Here is a 15,395-nt window from a genome sequence, read left to right on the forward strand (position 1 = left end):
TGCCTCACTGTAAAACCCTGGGTTGTTGGAGACGGTCGTGTTTTCATGCTGGGGGGACAGGGAGTGGTCCCTCCACGGGGAGAAGATGGAAGAGCCAGCAGACAAGGGGTGTTGAGGGATCTTTGGTTTCAGAGCTGGTGCAGGCCAGCGAGACTTGGGTGATGTCCACACGGGGATGCGGGTGGTGGCGTCTTGGGCCAGAGCTCTGGGCTGAAGGTGCTGGTGGTGAAACCAGCTGGCAGCTGGGTAAGATGGAGACTGACTGTCAGATCCTTCCTGGAGCCTGCACTTAGATTGACACTATCAACAGTGCGTGGTAGAAGCGGTTTTTAAAATTTTCTTTATTCTTTTTTTAATCAAAGATAAATAATGTAGTTTAAAGACCACATCTAAAGGTTTGTTATGAAAACAGTAGTCTTTCCTTTTCACACCCTCCCCAGAGGGGTCTATTTTGAGTTCTTTTAAGTAATTCTTAAGTAATTCTTGATACTGGAGACTCCACAGTATGTCTGAATCATATGCTTTTCTCTCTTACCAGGTCACTAGTTTATCATAAAAGGATGTAACAGCCAGATGGAAGAGACCTTAGAGGGGCAGGTGCAGGGGAAGGGCTGGGGGTGTGGCTCTCCTCACTTCTCCACAGGCTCACAGATGGGAAGTGCTCCAGACCCTGCCCCTTGGGGTTTTCTGGAGGCTTTAGTTCACTCACTGGCCGCTGGTGATTGATGGCACCTCCGCTTCTACCCTCCCCAGGGCTCAGGTTAAACCGCGTGCTCTTATTCCTTGTATTTTTGGTTCTAGCCATCACCCATGACATTCCCACCCTCGACACACCTTTCCCGCTCCTTCGATACAGTCCTGCTGGGTGGCACTGGTACCTGGTGTCTGCGTTGCCCCGGCCACGGAGACGCTCAGCCGTGTGGTGAGGGAACCTGCCTTTCCTGCAGTCCGTGGTTTCTTAGGGACAGTCGTTGGTTTGCCTTGTTTCCTGTGTACCTGATGATCTAACACTGCCTCTCCATCGGTTATCTGGATCTTTCCAGACGGTCCATCAGTTTTCATTTCCCTAGAGGCACAGAGCCCTCTGACCACCGCTTCTCTTATATTCATCTTTTATCTTCTGTATCTTGACTAAGGAGTCATTTCTAATTTACTTTCTCATCTTGATGGATTTTCTAGGCGCTTCTTGAGAAATATGTGGATTGTCTATTTTTGAGCTCTTATACCCAGATACTTTTTGGTTGAGTCTAAAATTCCAGGATGAAAGTAACATCTTTGGCTTTTTAAGAAGCTCATTTATTTGGCTGTGCTGGGTCTTAGCTGTAGAATGCAGGATGTTTTCACTGCAGCATGGAACCCTTAGTTGTGGCCTGTGTGAACCAGCCCTCACCAGGGATTGAACCCGGGCCCCCTGCACTCGGAGCATGGTGTCTTAGCTTAGCTACTGGATCACCAGGGAGGAGCACGGGGTCTTAGCTTAGCTACTGGATCACTAGGGAAGTCCCTCTTCTGACTCTTTAAAAGGACGCCCCCTCCCCCGGTCACCTCTGCCCTTCACGCTGGAGGGCGAGGTACTGTGTCTCCACATCTCACAGGGTCTGCCCGTGTCTTCGCGTCCTGGGTGGGTCTCTATCTCCTGACCCTGTGCTCAGGGGGCTCCTCTGTCTGGAAGCCCATCTCCCCTCATTCAGGCGTTGCTTTTGGCCTCCATCTTTCATGCTCTTCCTGTCCAGGAGGTGTTTTTCGATTTCCAGCTTGTGGATCAGGCTGTGGCTGCAGCACTCTCCCTGTTCCCAGGCTGTAGCCAGGAGGGTTTGAAGCTTCGCCCAGGTTTGTTTCTCTGGGTCCCTTGTTCCTCAGGCGGCTGGACAGTACCCGGCTCGAGCTTGGACAGTGAAAGCTGACAGCAGATCTGACACCGAGCAAGCAGGTGGGTCAGGGGCCCAGGATCGCTTTCCTTCTTGCCGCTGGGAATGTGCAGGGATTACATTGAGAAATGAAAGTGATGTGGCATTTTAGTCGAAGTTTTTCACGTGAGCTTTCACACGTTTTCAAAAGCCAGAGTGGTATGCCTCTGACAGCTGCCTGGCCTGAGGGTGCTGGCGGCCCCGGAGGTCTGCAGGTCTGGAAGCCGAGTGGGAGGCACTGAGGAGCACTGACCCGGTGCCCCCAACCGCGCGGCGGGTGAGCCAGCTTCTCCCGCTATCCCTCTGGCCAGTCCCCCAGCGTCTGCTCTGCCCCAGGCAGAGGTGGCCGGGGTGTCTCTGTAAACAGGTTTGTTCTGTTTTTCCCACTTCACCCAGAAGTCCCTTTACCTCTGGCCATCTCCTTGTTCTGTCCCGTCCTTGTGGGTCTGTGCTTTCTAAACAAGTCCGCTTACTGCCACTTCATGGGGTTTGCGTCAGGGGTGGGGTACAGTCAGATGCCTGGGCCATGGAGAGCTGCAAGAAAACTGGAGGCTTCGTGTGTGTTGATAGTGGACAGAAAAACACATTCAAAACATGACCGGTAAAACCACCCACAGGCTGACCTACGCGTCGTAAGGCAGGACCCAGTCTCCGAAAGGGTGGCCCAAGGGGCAAGCGCTTACAGGTCCATTAGGGTCTGAAGCCCGATTCCCAGAAGCGGCAGGCCTATGAGCAAGGGTGTCCTGCAGCTCTCTGCACACCTGCCCATCACTCAGCGCGCTCCTAGCTCCTGCGTCTGCAAGTACTGTGAGCAAAAGTGCTTCTCAAATTAGTCACGTAGCAGACCCTCGACTTCTGATCGATGCGAATCCACCTACTGGCCTCGTCGGAACCCCAGTGGGGTCCACAGTCCGAGCAGCTCCCAGTCGCCCTGGTCATGCCTGGTCCACGCTGGAGCCTCCCTGGGCCGGGCAGGAAATGCAGGCAGCCCTGTCGGACACCACGTGGTCCAGGACCCTCATCAGGATGTCTGGCATGTGGTCTGTGAGCATCTTGGGGCCGATGAGTATTCTGCTGAATTCTGACTCGTGGGCCCACCTCACGGTGTACCGAGCGGCAGGGGAGCAGGAGCAGCTGGAGGAGGAGACGCGAGCCCGTGAGCGCCGCCTCACGCGTCACCCCACGGGCTGCCTCTTGCCGCTGGCGGGTGACGACCGCGGGGGCGGGGGTGCCCACACTCACCTCCCTGAGGTGCCTTCTTCCTCCAGGTGGATGATCCTGCCGGGAGGGTAGAGTGGCGGGTACTTGGTGGGCGACTCGAGCGGGGACTCGCTGGAGAAGCTGTAGGCTGGGGACCCGTGCACCAGCAGGCTGTGCTCCCCGAGGAGGGGCTGCGTCAGGTCGCCTCCATCCAGCTCGGTGGGAAGGTCCTCGGGGCTCCCGCCGAACAGCTCGTACCAGCACCCGCGCAGCAGGATCTTGTACTGCAGGGAGAAGAGGGGCGGCCCGCGTGACTCCAGAGACCCCCTGAGACTCGGGAGCTGGGGTCTGGGGGCGGTGACCCCACAGCCGTGAGGTCCAGCGTTCTAGTTTCTCAACATGAGTCTTAGCAGTGTGGCAGGCAGGGCCCAAACTCCAGGGTCTCTGAGGCACTGATGCCATCACACTTGAACCAATGTTTAGAAAACAAATTCAAGCAGATTTGGGGGGGGCATGATCTTCAATTCTTTTAAGGCAAGTCCGTAAACCAGTTTTTCCCTTAAAAACATATATATATGTATTTTTTTTTTTTTAATATGCAGGAAGTGATGAGAAAGTTTGTTTTTTACTTTAAAATTTTCTGATTAGCAACAACAAAAAATTCACAAAATGAAGATGTTAAAAAGTAAAAATCATCTCTAATCCCATCTAAATAAACCACATTTTGGTATAATTTTTTTTGGTCACAGCTATGTATACTTTGTCCCCTACCCCGGCTTGAATCGTATTCTAAGAGTCATTTTTAATCTTGCTCTTTAACAAAAAAAGCTCTTCAGTGCATCACGGGTCGCCTTCTCTACTGGTAAACCTGAGTGTACTTGTGGCCTGAGCCAAGAGGCTGCAAATCTTTGGAGACGTGGTCAGACCAGACCAGCACAGCTGTCTGCACACTGGCAGGGGACAGGCCCACCCAGCCTCAACCGGTGTGAAGGGCAGGAGAGCCCGGCCTGCAGCCTGATGCTGGGGGGCGGTGGCGGGGGGGACACGACACTGTCAGCCCTAACCTCAGGATTAACTTCAGAGCTTAGGTAGGACAGCCCACAGCACAGCAGGACCAGCGCCTCTTAAACCCTGGCAGCCTTATTTTCTCAGCTTTGGGACTGAAGGCATCAGAATGCTATCTGTCAGGACAGGACTGAAGATGACAAAGAGCAAATGACTCAGCCAAACAGGGATGGTTCTATGGAAGCATTTAATCTGTGCTTGCTTAGCCATCTGCCTTCCGGGCGTGTCTGTGGTCTGTGAGGGAAGTGGAGGAGTTTCTAGCAGCATCAAGAGCCCTGGACTGCAAGGCTCTGAATGAGAAACAGCCTCCGGAGGCCCCAGACAGCCGGGTGGGGAGGCCCCAGGGCCCCTGAGTTACCTTGGGCTTGTTGCAGTGGGCGATCACTCGCAGGATCCTCCGCTTCAGATCTTCCAGGTTGGTTACACTCAACCTGTCGAGCAGAAGGCCAGACTGAAGCTCGGCACTCGGCCTTCCCCGCCAGCCCGAGCCCAGCTGGGGCGGCCAGCATGCTCACCTGGGAATCACGTCCTTGCCCAGGACAAGGGACACGATGAAGGTCTTGGAGTATTCATAAAGGGATTTGCTGAAATAAAAAAGTTGCTTCAGGGAGGCTTCCAAGAGTAAGTGAGTTAACTGCCAAGCCAGGGAGCGGTCAGTGTCCCCAGAACTCAACTCTGTTCTCCATCCTCTAGAGGAGGAGAGAAATGAGACTGCAGTTACAGCAACTTGCTGAGAGTCCTAGGTGTCAGCACCGAGCAGACAAATAAGGGCCTTAACCCAGTGTGGTGTCCACAGTCAGGAAGCGGGGAAGGGTGGACGTGGACGCCTCCTACGGGCAGGAGTGGCGCTGCGTGTCAGCAACAGGGAAGGACGGGCTCTTAGTGAAACCGTGCTGAGATGCTGCGCTTGCTGCGAGGGGAGGAAACGAAACTGAATCACACTATACACAAAACCACCGAATTGAACAGATCACAGACCTAAATAAAGGCTAAAGGCCAGACTAAACGGCTTTTAAAAGATATGACAGGAGACTAGCTCTACATCCTTAGCACAGAGATTTCTTAAATAAGAGAGACCCAAAAATCATAAGAGAATGACAAATCAGCGTTAAAGAACTCATAAGCTGAAGACTTAAAGTAAAAAGACATCAAAGAGTGTATTTATAACACATACTTGCAACCGATGAACAGCCGAGGTACTGAATACGTACACAATGCAAAAATAAGGTACACAGAGAAATGGACGAAAGGAACTTCATCAGAGTGGAGACGATAATTATATGGAAAGACGTCGCTTCATCACGGAAGTGTCAAACAGTGGAACATCACTGTGCACCCATCAGACTGGGAAAGAGGTTTACATCTGACACTGAAGTGTCGGTGAGAATGTGGAGACTGGTGCACACTGGTGAGGGTGTGAACAGGAGCAGCCGCTACACAGAGCCGGCACACACTCCAGGGCCCAGCACAGCCCAGTGTCTGTCACCAGCAGAACAGACGGATGGTTTGTGATAGATGATGAAACGTAACGAGTATTTACACAACGTTTTACAGGCATCAAATATGTGAAATAAAAGGGGAAGTAACCAAAAGTATAATTCCATTCCTCTAAATTTCAAGATCATGCAGATTCAAACTGTATTACATTGAAACATGTCCACAGGTGCTAAAGCTGTTTTTGAAGCACGGGAAGGGCTTCGCTGCTGGTCCAGGGGCGAGGACCGCACGCTCTCAGTGTAAGGGCCCGGTGCAATCCTGGGCAGCGAGCTAGGTCCCACGCGCCACAGCTGAGACCCAGGGCAGCCAGATACATAAGTAAATTAAAAAAAAACCACGACGTAACAAGCACTGCCCCGGATGTGGAGAAAAGGGTGTGACTGCATGATGCTGGTGGGCACATAAGCTGGTGCAGCCACTACGGAAAACAGTATGGAGGTTTCTCAAAAAATGATCCAGCAATTCTACCTCAAGGTATTTATCCAAAGAAAACAAAGACACTTGAAAGATCCCTGCACCCCCACGTTCACTGTAGCACTGTTTACAGTAGCTGAGACGTGGAAACAACCGAATTACCCGCTAATGGATGAGTGCATAAAACAGATAAGGTGTGTGTGCATATAAAACGGAATACTATTCAGCCATAAAAAACAGTGAAATCTTCACTGATGTACAGCAGAAACCAACACAACACTGTAAAGCAATTATCCTCCAATTAAAAATTAACAAAAGCAAAAGAATCTGTGCTTTTGTTCAAAATCAACAGGCCTGTTACTGTAAGCAACTTTGGTGTGTACTTAACACCAGTATGCTTATAATAAACATGCTGCACTCTGTCTTAACCTAAAAAAGAACAAAACCTTGCCGTTTGTGGACAGCATGTTTGGACCTGAGGACAGTATGCTCAGTGAAATAAGTCAGAGAGAGAAAGACAGATGCTGTAAGATCTCACTTACATGTGAAAACCGGAAACACAAACCAAGCTCAGGCACACAGAGGAGAGACCGCTGGCTGTCAGGGTGGGAGGCATAGCAGACGGAGGGAGTTGAGAGGGGGGTGAAACGGGTGAAGGCAGGCACAAACTGCTGGTTGTAAAGTGAGTGAGTCCCTGGGAGGTAAGGCACCGCCCGGCCACTGCAGTTAACAGTACTGTCCTGCATGTGTGAAAGCTCTTAAGCTCTTGTTAAGGGAAGAAAAGATTCTGTAACTGTTTACGACGCCAGATGCTAACTAGACTTACTGTGGTCAGTTCACAATAAGTGAGCATCTGACTGTGTTTCACAGCCGTAACTACTATCACACACGCCAGTTAAAGCTCAATTTGAAGACGGGCCTCACGCTGCACCGTCTAGGGGGTTATAGCCGTGGTCCAGAGACCCATGAAAGGCTGGCCCGTCTTTTTTCAACCAACAATGCTTTGACACAAACTTCTCCTGAGGATGAGGAATTGTAACTAAATTGCAGACAAAGTACCAGTTTGACCATTTATCGTAAGTGAAGGGAAAGGAGTACCTGAGCAGCCCCCTGGGCGGGGAGAAGGCGTAGCACCTGACCTGCGGGTACGGGCTCTTGAGCATGAGGGCCAGCAGCGCCGCAGCGCCCGCGCCCAGGCTGTGCCCCACGACGACCAGCCGGTACTCCTGGGGGCGAGAGCAGAGAGGTTAACGGCCGAGAGAACAGACAGCAGAGAAGGCCAGAGAAAGGAAAAGCTGAAATCTCACAGGTGCGATGCTGAACGCTTGGCTCAGAATCCCGTCATTGACGAGTCGGCGGTAGACGTATCTGGCGGCCTGAGAGATGCCCTGCAAGTGCAGACACAGGGAGCTGTTGGTTGTCGGGTGTGGCAGGACTACATGGGCCCCCCTCTGTGACTCTGTCCCCCCACACAGGATGGGCCACCCTGGGACCAGCAGCCTCATCGACCGCCCACTGCTGTGTTCCTGGAAGCTGGTGTGGAGCCTGGCGCAAAGCAGGGGCGCGAGAGGTATTTCCAACAACCAAGAGGTGACCTCAGGAACACCTTTCCGAGTCAGTGGATGTCTCTATGGCTTTTCCTGGAGCCGCACAGCATCTTGCTGTATGGACGTCCCACAATTTACTTTCGCCAAGTTCCCAGGGTTGGTCAGGTTTAGGTTATAAGCGACTGATCTTTTAAAATGATGGCAAAAAACCAAAATTCTAAAATCGCAAACAGTGATGAAGCAGCCACCGTTCCGGCAAAAGCCGTGCTGAAACCATTGGAAGTAAGTTCTAGGGAGGTCAGTTCTCAATTTCCAAAAATAAAGTACAACTTTCTAACAAATACAGCTGTTCACAAAACAGACTTCTTGAACATTAAGTAGTTCCAATTGAGGAGGGACAACCTTATAAACCAAAAATGTTTTCAGGACGCTTCCTACATGACAGCACAGGACTCCAGGCCCGGCAGCCTGATCTCCAACAGGATGAAGCGGGGGAAATTCCACATGAGATGGGACTCTTCTGGTGGTGCCGAAAGCTACTGCACGTTCCCCAGCCCGTGACTCTGTAGCCCTGTGAGCACAACGCGGACCCCGGCATCACCTATGAGAAGCCAGGCGGTCTGGGCCACTGGCCAGAGCTCCCTTTCCTCCCACGCCTGCCACGCGGTGAGGTCGACTTCCGCCAGCTAGGCACCCCTCAAGCTGTCTGTCCAGGGCAGCCAGAGTCACATGGCATCTGGACCACAACTTGGCTGGCGGTGGGTCTCCCTGGCACATGCGCTACGGGTGACACGCCAAGAGGATGTTCAGCCACACAGCCTGGACAGCGTCGGAGCCAGAACCAGGTGCCCAGGCCAAGAGCAGGGAACAGTCTCACCCTCAGCCCCTGAGCAGCTGTGCTCCTGGCTGGAGGGCAGGAGCTGTCGCTGGGTGAAAAGGTGGCGGAGGCCTCGGCTGAGCAGCGTCGCAGCACGAAGCCTGGGTCTGCGGCTCAAACACGTGTAAGAACAGAGGCAAGACACCAAGGCCGCCGGGCTCTGAGGGCAGTTGGCTGGTTGGTAGGTCTCTATACTACATCTTAAATTTCTTATTTTCCTTCACGCATGTCTAGTAATAAACTGGACTTTCCTGTGAAATTCAGGGACAAAAAGACAACTAAGGGTTAATGGGAAAGAATTCACATTCCCAGGACTGTGAAGCTCCTAACTGGTAGCAGAATGAAATCCAAAAGCCTCTGCCACCCTGGATCTTCTCTGGAGTGTCCCGGCACACACACAAAACCCCATAAACCCTCAAAAACAGTAAGAACAGAAAACCCTGGAAAGAAAAAAGCTGTCCAGACAGGACACGGGGCCTCAATTGCCAGCAGCCGCACTCTGGCAGGAACATACACTTTTATAAAAACTAAGCGTTCTATTTAAAAAATGATCACTACAGGAGCAATATGTTGTGGTTAAAAATCACACATGAACGTAGAAGAGCAGCACAAGCCCAGCGCCCTCCCCCCTGATTCCTCAGGGGTGCCCTTCAGGGAACCATTCCGGACGTCCCTCCATCTGCAGCCTCGTCAGTCATCAGGTGAAAAAGTAAAACCGCAAAGACACCACCTCACCCCACCAAGGGCGGCTCCGTCAAAAGAGTCTCGCCGAGGACACGGGGAAACGGGAACCCACGTAGTTTGCTGGCGGGGATGTGACATGGTGCAGCTGTGCTGGACGACAGCTTGGGGGTTCCTCGAAACCTTCAACGGAGAAACAGCAGGAGGCCCAGCCACCCGGCCTCCGGGCAGATCCCCCGGAACGGAGAGCGGGGACTCGAGCCGTTAGCTGCACAGCCGTGTTCCTCACGACAGCCAAAGGGAATTCTGACACGCTACTGCGTGGGTGAAGCTTGAGAATACTATGCTCAGTGAAGTAAGATGGTCACGAAGAACAAATATAATTCCACTTACGCGAGGAACGTAAAGCAAGCAAATTCGCAGACAGTAAAATGGTGGTTCCCAGGGGCTGGCGGCTCCCACGCCCCACCCCACCCCCAGAGCGCACAGTCACAGTGAAACGAGAAGTGGGTATTGTGACATCGCGAACTGCGGAAGGAGCTGCAGGAAGTGCTGAGGCTGTGGGGGCGCCTGCCTCTCGGGAGGGTTGGGGGGGCCTGCCTCTCGGGAGGGGCCCTGGGGCCCTGCCTGCGCTGCGCTGCACTGACACTTTCTTCACCGTGGTCAAGGACTGCCTCAGTTACAGGTGAAGAGGCACTCAGATGCCCACTCTGACACTTGTTCCAGTAAGTGTGTGGCTGCTGGCAAGTCACTGAGTCGCTGTGAACCTGCTTCTTTCTCTTAAAAATCAAAAGGAACCCCTCAGGGCTTTGGGGAGGTCGTGCCGCATGGCACTGGGCATCAGCAGCCTTCGCTACACGGAAGTGTTAAGAGGAAAGGCTTGGAGGGGAACTGCCCCGACCGCTTTGAGTGCCCCCGACAGAAGGCTCCAGACCACACGCCCCCGGCCCTACCTTGTGTGCCCAGCAGTCCTGCGCCTCACACTCAATGTCGAGGGGCTCGCTCTCCGCAGACAGGTCTGTGAGGATGTCCTGAAACAGCGTGTGGGGAGAGGCCGTTGGCCGCGTGAGGCGGGGGGTGGGGGGCAGTGCCAGGTGGCAGGACGCGCCTGAGGGACCCGTGGGCAGTCGAGCTTGGACACTGGGGAGGCGACACGGGGTCGGGCCAGCGGACACCCAGAGCGCGGGGTGACTTTCGACTGCATGACTTCACTTAGTATTCTTTCCGGCTTTGGGTGCAGAAAATTCAAGGGGAGGGTCACCAGGGTCAGGGGCCTGGGGAGTCAAGTGGGCAGTCCCCTGGGAGCAGCGGGTCCAGCTTGCCAGTGTTAACTTTACAACATTTCTCAGTGAGAAGGAAAAGGCTTCACCTGCTTTTCCAAGGGCCCGCTTCACACCCTGGGCCCGCTTCCCCGGGGCGGGTGCTGTCACGGAGGCTTCCTGGCTCATCTCCCAGCTCTGGGCCCCGCCCGCGCCCCTCTCCCCGGCGGGTGGGCGGGCTCCGTACCTGCAGAGACATGGTCCCTCTGATGGCCACCACCACTGACTCCTTCCTATGGTCCAGGGCCACCAAGAAGGGGAGCTCGTACACCTGGGGGCGGAGAGGACGGGCGTCAGCACAGCCGGCCCTTCGTCCGCTGAGCGCCCGGCACCCGGTCCTCCCGCTGGTGCGGGGCCCGGCAGACACCCGCAGGCGGTTGGCACTGGGGACACCAGGGGACGGTGCCTGTGCCTGGGGAGCGGGCGTGTGTCGGAGCCTGGCGACCTCACCTCCCCGGAGGCCCCCGAGAGGGGCTCTACGCGTGGCAGTGTGAAGGCGTCTTGAAAGAGCCCCCAGAGCAGACATGAGCCTTCTGTGGAAAATTGCCATCTTTAAGCCCACCGGCCCTTTCACCAGTGATCACTGAGCAGTGTGATCACGGAGCGGCGGTCATCACCAGGGGATCCAGGCACCCGCACCGAGCTGGGCAGCAGACAGAGGTGACGTGAGAACACGCCTCCTCTGTACGCCCACATGCTCTGACCTCAGCAGCGTGGTGTGAGATGTTCCCACGCCCCAGATGGGTCTACACTGCAGGCGTGTAGGAGCCCACGGGCTCAAGTACAGTACACAGGGGTCCCCCAAACTGTCTGTGCATTGCAATTGTGGGGGCTCCTCCTGAGCCGGGCTCCCACAGCACAGCTGTGGCCTGGGCTCCAGAGATGTGAAAGCTCCCCGGGAGAGTCTCCTGAACAGCAGACATGAACTGCTGTGCTCCCCGAGGTTCTGGGCTCTTGGCGCCGCTGCAGACCACGCAGGGAGCCATGAAGCAGCACAGGACAGCCCCTGGCACCAGACGGACCGGCTGCTATGGGTTCGCTAACCTGCCCGGCAACTCCGAGGCCCTCCCGAGTGGGAGGCCTGCTGCCCAGTATGAACACCATGGAGCCAGACCCAGAATCGTCAGCGACTAACCCCCGGCACCCATGTGGGGCTCCCGCCAAGTGCAGCTCACGGCTCTTCAGTAGAAGCTGTCTGCCCATCTCACGCTAACCCTGGGTGGGCATCACAGGCACGCGTGAACCCGCCGAAGCAGCACGTGAGATTTGGGGGTCTCACACTAACCCTGGGTGGGCATCACGGGCACGCGTGAACCCGCCGAAGCAGCACGTGAGATTTGGGGGTCTCACACTAACCCTGGGGGGCATCACGGGCACGCGTGAACCCGCCGAAGCAGCACGTGAGATTTGGGGGTGAGCGTGTGTCTGTGTTCGTGTCTCGGCACATTTTCCCAGGGGACTCGTGTGTAACCTCCACCAGAACCCCAGAGGACCCAGAGGAAGGCGCGGCCTGCTCTACCTTGTCGTGGAAGCTGATGTGGATGAAGTCTCGGTGCTGCAGCCCCGTCGTCTGCAGGATGGAGCTGAAGTGGCAGTTGAGCTGATCGCCTCCGACCAAGTCGTAGTCGGCGGTCCTGCGTCTGCAGCTAGAATGGGGGCAGAGGTGTCGCGGCTGCGCCCGGGAGACCCAGCCCGCCGGCCCGTCCCCCAGCAAATGCGAGGACTCTGAGGACAGTATTCACACTCTGTCTGGCTAACCTCTAATGGCTTTTTGGAGACATTTACTCATTTATTTGGCTGCACTGGGCCTCAGCTGTCGTGAGGGATCTTTCGCTGGGGCATACTGACTCCAGTTGTGGCACTGGGGCCTGGCTGCCCCACAGCACGTGGGATCCTAGTTCCCTGACCAGGGATTGAACTTGCGTCCCACGCATCGCAAGGCAGATTCTCAACCCCTGGACCAGCAGGGAAGTCCCTTTAACGGCCTTTAAATGATACCTATGTACGCTTCTTACTAGAGTCTGGAACCGTGGTAATACTTCCCGTGTTCAAAAAATAAACCAATAGGGATGGGAAGAGACCCTAACCTCGTCAGGAACGGACAAGCCAGCATCATCGCCTGGTACGAGGTACCGAGAAGGACACACGCTCTGCGTGGGGCATTCCTGCCGAAAATGTGTAACCTGAACCGCTCGTGAAGAAACCACGAGACAAAGGCAGAGTGAACACTGTCTTACGACCCACGAGACTGTCCTTTTCAAAATGTCAGTATCATGAAAGATATGAAAAAATGACTGAGGAGTTGCTCCAAACTGGAGAAAACTAAGGAGATGTGACAGCTCAGTGCAACACACGATCCTGGACTGAAGGAAAATGTGCTACCGAGGGTACTCCTGGGACAGTCAGGAAAACTGAATAGCTGATGGCAAACTTGCTGAATTTGACATTTGTTCTGTAATTTATGTCGAAGAGAGACCTCGTTCTTAAAAAACACAAGCTGAAGTAACTGGGGAGAGGGGCATGATGTCCAGAACTCAGTTTCTGATGGTTTTTTCTCGGGGTGGGGGGGGGCCGCATATGTTTATGGAGAGGCACTGACACAGCACACGGGACAAGAGCGAGCTGCAACCGGGGCTCCAGACATAGGACGCGGGAGTGGTCAGCACTGCACGTGCAGTTTCTGAGATATTTCAAAATAGGAAGAAGCTTTTAGAAAAGGGGAATGTGATTATCTTTAGAAAGTAGAGTCGGGACACCACAGCAAGCGACCTCGGCAGGGAGGTGGAGGCCTCGCACGACCTACCAGTCTCCGCCGACCCGGCAGAGCCCCGTGAAGGGGTTCCTGTAGATGTAGAGGGGCCACCCGTAGGCGGCGGCTGCGAACTGCATGTAGTGGTGGCAGTTCTCCAGCTCTGCGTCCAGATCAGCCTCCTGCGGGGCAGAAAAACAGCCTCCTGTCAGGGGAGCCCGTCACAGAGAGGGTCGGCACTGTCCGCCTTGGATTCTCGTTTTATGTTGGAGTGTGGCTGGTTTACACGGCCGTGCTAGTTTCAGGTGTACAGCAAGTGATTCCATTACACACACACTCTACTCTTTTTCAGATTCTTTCCCCACATCAGATGTTAGAGGACATCGAGGAGAGCTCCCTGTGCTACACAGTAGGTCCTTGCTGATTGATCTCTGGCAGAACATGCTATGATCTTAAACCCGAACTCAAATTCCTGATTCTTCCCTTTCTTTCTTCAGGGAATAGACCTCTTGGAGGACTTCTGTTGGAAAAACTGATCCCTGAATACAGACAGAACCCCCTGACTTTTTTGGCTGTGCTATGTGTTATGTGGGATTCTAGTTTCCTGACTAGGATCAAACCCACGGCCCGTGCACTGGGAGTACAGAGTCTTAACTGCTGAACCACCAGGAATTCCAGACCCCTCGTTTAGAAGAATGCACAAGTTAGCAGCAAAAATCCCTCGGGACTTTGCAGCTCTGGTGAAATAAGCCCGTGACTTCCTGCTGGATGCGCGTGTAGACACCACGTGTAGCAACAGGGGCTGCTGGGAACCAGGGGCTTGAATGACCTGCTGAGACAGACAAATGATCCTCGGGCAATTTTCTCTTTTAAAAGCACAGAAATCTGTGGTGGAAAAGCAACCACCAAACAAAGTTGAATTGCTCCCCAGGCTTAGAGGAAAGAGTGCATGCACTCTGGGAGAACCTGGTCCCATCCCAGAAGGAAGTTTTGATGTGCAGACAACAGCCAGTTTCCTAAAAGAGAATGTTTGGCGGGGGAAAGAAACACACGATGGGTGGTGGGCTGGCCAGGAGTCGGCTCCCCCACCTCACGGCTAGGGGATGCAGAGGGGCCTCGCCTGACAGGCGCCAAACCACTGGCAAGTCCACACATCAAGACGCCAATCACTGTTCCTAAAACTGGTGTTTTTTTTTTTTTTTTTAATTTACAAATAGGTATAAATGTCAAAAGGGCACAACCCAATAGAAATGTAGGCTTACCTGGAAGGGCCCGGGGGAGTGGGTGACTACCTCGGTGGGCTCCGGGGGGCTCCGTGCATGGTCCTGCTGCTGATGGAGAAGGGCGAGGCCGGCCGCAATGTCGCTGGGCACCAGGTCCGTGTCCTGGATGGGAAACCACTGCAGGTCAGCACCTACCCAGCGGCAACGGCCACGAGTCCCCGAGGGCCCAGGTGTACGCAGCTCACACGCACACACACGCGCGCACACAGAGTCCCAAGTGAACAGACGTTTTTGAAAATCCTTCCCTCTCAGGACGCCTGCACGTGAACCTGGTGTTTCTTACTCTCCTGCCCTCAGACTAAACCCACTGGGGGACATAATCACATCATTGATTCCTATCCTCAGATTTCACTTACGTGACTCAGCTATTTTTAATCTATGACACATGCCCATAAAGCAGGCAAATGTGCCCTGTCTGTAGTAACAAACGGTGCTAGTCTCGTTTACACCCTTGCTGCTAGAGATGCTGAGGTCTTGTTGAGAAGGGCCCACGGCAGAGGCTGACAAGCTTGGGCTCACACTCGCTGGGCAGGGCCAGCCTAAAAAGACCCCCAGACTGGGAAAGCCCCAGAGTCAGTCTGCGGGGCCTGATCTGAGCCTCTCCTCCCAGGACAGGGACAGGGAGCCCCCCACCTGCCCCCCACCCCCAGAGGACTCGCCCTCGGGAGCTACGTTCTGTCAACAGGGAGACGGGCTCAAGACGTGGAGAACTCATCTGCCCCAAAGAAGCATTCACATAACAGGAGGAGGAGACGGAGCAGACCCCGGTGGCTTACTGAAAAGTAGGTTGAGAAAAGTTCTGCCGTACTCGAAAAGGCGACGCGAGTGTGGTCGTCCCGGCCGATGCAGTCAGCAC

At 54.3% G+C, this 15,395-nt stretch overlaps 1 protein-coding gene across 1 annotated transcript in view; it reads right to left on the bottom strand.

Moving 5' to 3' along the window:
* Positions 1 to 322: 322 nt before the first annotated feature.
* DAGLB (diacylglycerol lipase, beta) overlaps positions 323 to 15,395 on the bottom strand; it is a 24,262-nt gene continuing 9,189 nt past the window's right edge. Inside the window, exons 5-16 of the mRNA XM_010845760.1 lie at positions 15,316 to 15,388; positions 14,519 to 14,641; positions 13,311 to 13,438; positions 12,027 to 12,153; positions 10,695 to 10,778; positions 10,142 to 10,219; positions 7,391 to 7,471; positions 7,182 to 7,309; positions 4,688 to 4,756; positions 4,531 to 4,603; positions 3,150 to 3,391; positions 323 to 3,041 (exon numbers count right to left, since the gene is read on the bottom strand). Coding sequence (XP_010844062.1) covers positions 2,843 to 3,041; positions 3,150 to 3,391; positions 4,531 to 4,603; positions 4,688 to 4,756; positions 7,182 to 7,309; positions 7,391 to 7,471; positions 10,142 to 10,219; positions 10,695 to 10,778; positions 12,027 to 12,153; positions 13,311 to 13,438; positions 14,519 to 14,641; positions 15,316 to 15,388 — 1,405 coding nt within the window. The 3' untranslated portion in view covers positions 323 to 2,842. The remainder of the gene's footprint in view (positions 3,042 to 3,149; positions 3,392 to 4,530; positions 4,604 to 4,687; positions 4,757 to 7,181; positions 7,310 to 7,390; positions 7,472 to 10,141; positions 10,220 to 10,694; positions 10,779 to 12,026; positions 12,154 to 13,310; positions 13,439 to 14,518; positions 14,642 to 15,315; positions 15,389 to 15,395) is intronic.

The sequence above is a fragment of the Bison bison genome, unplaced genomic scaffold, assembly GCF_000754665.1.
Source record: "Bison bison bison isolate TAMUID 2011002044 unplaced genomic scaffold, Bison_UMD1.0 scf7180017864223, whole genome shotgun sequence".
Classification (NCBI taxonomy): Eukaryota; Metazoa; Chordata; class Mammalia; order Artiodactyla; family Bovidae; genus Bison; species Bison bison.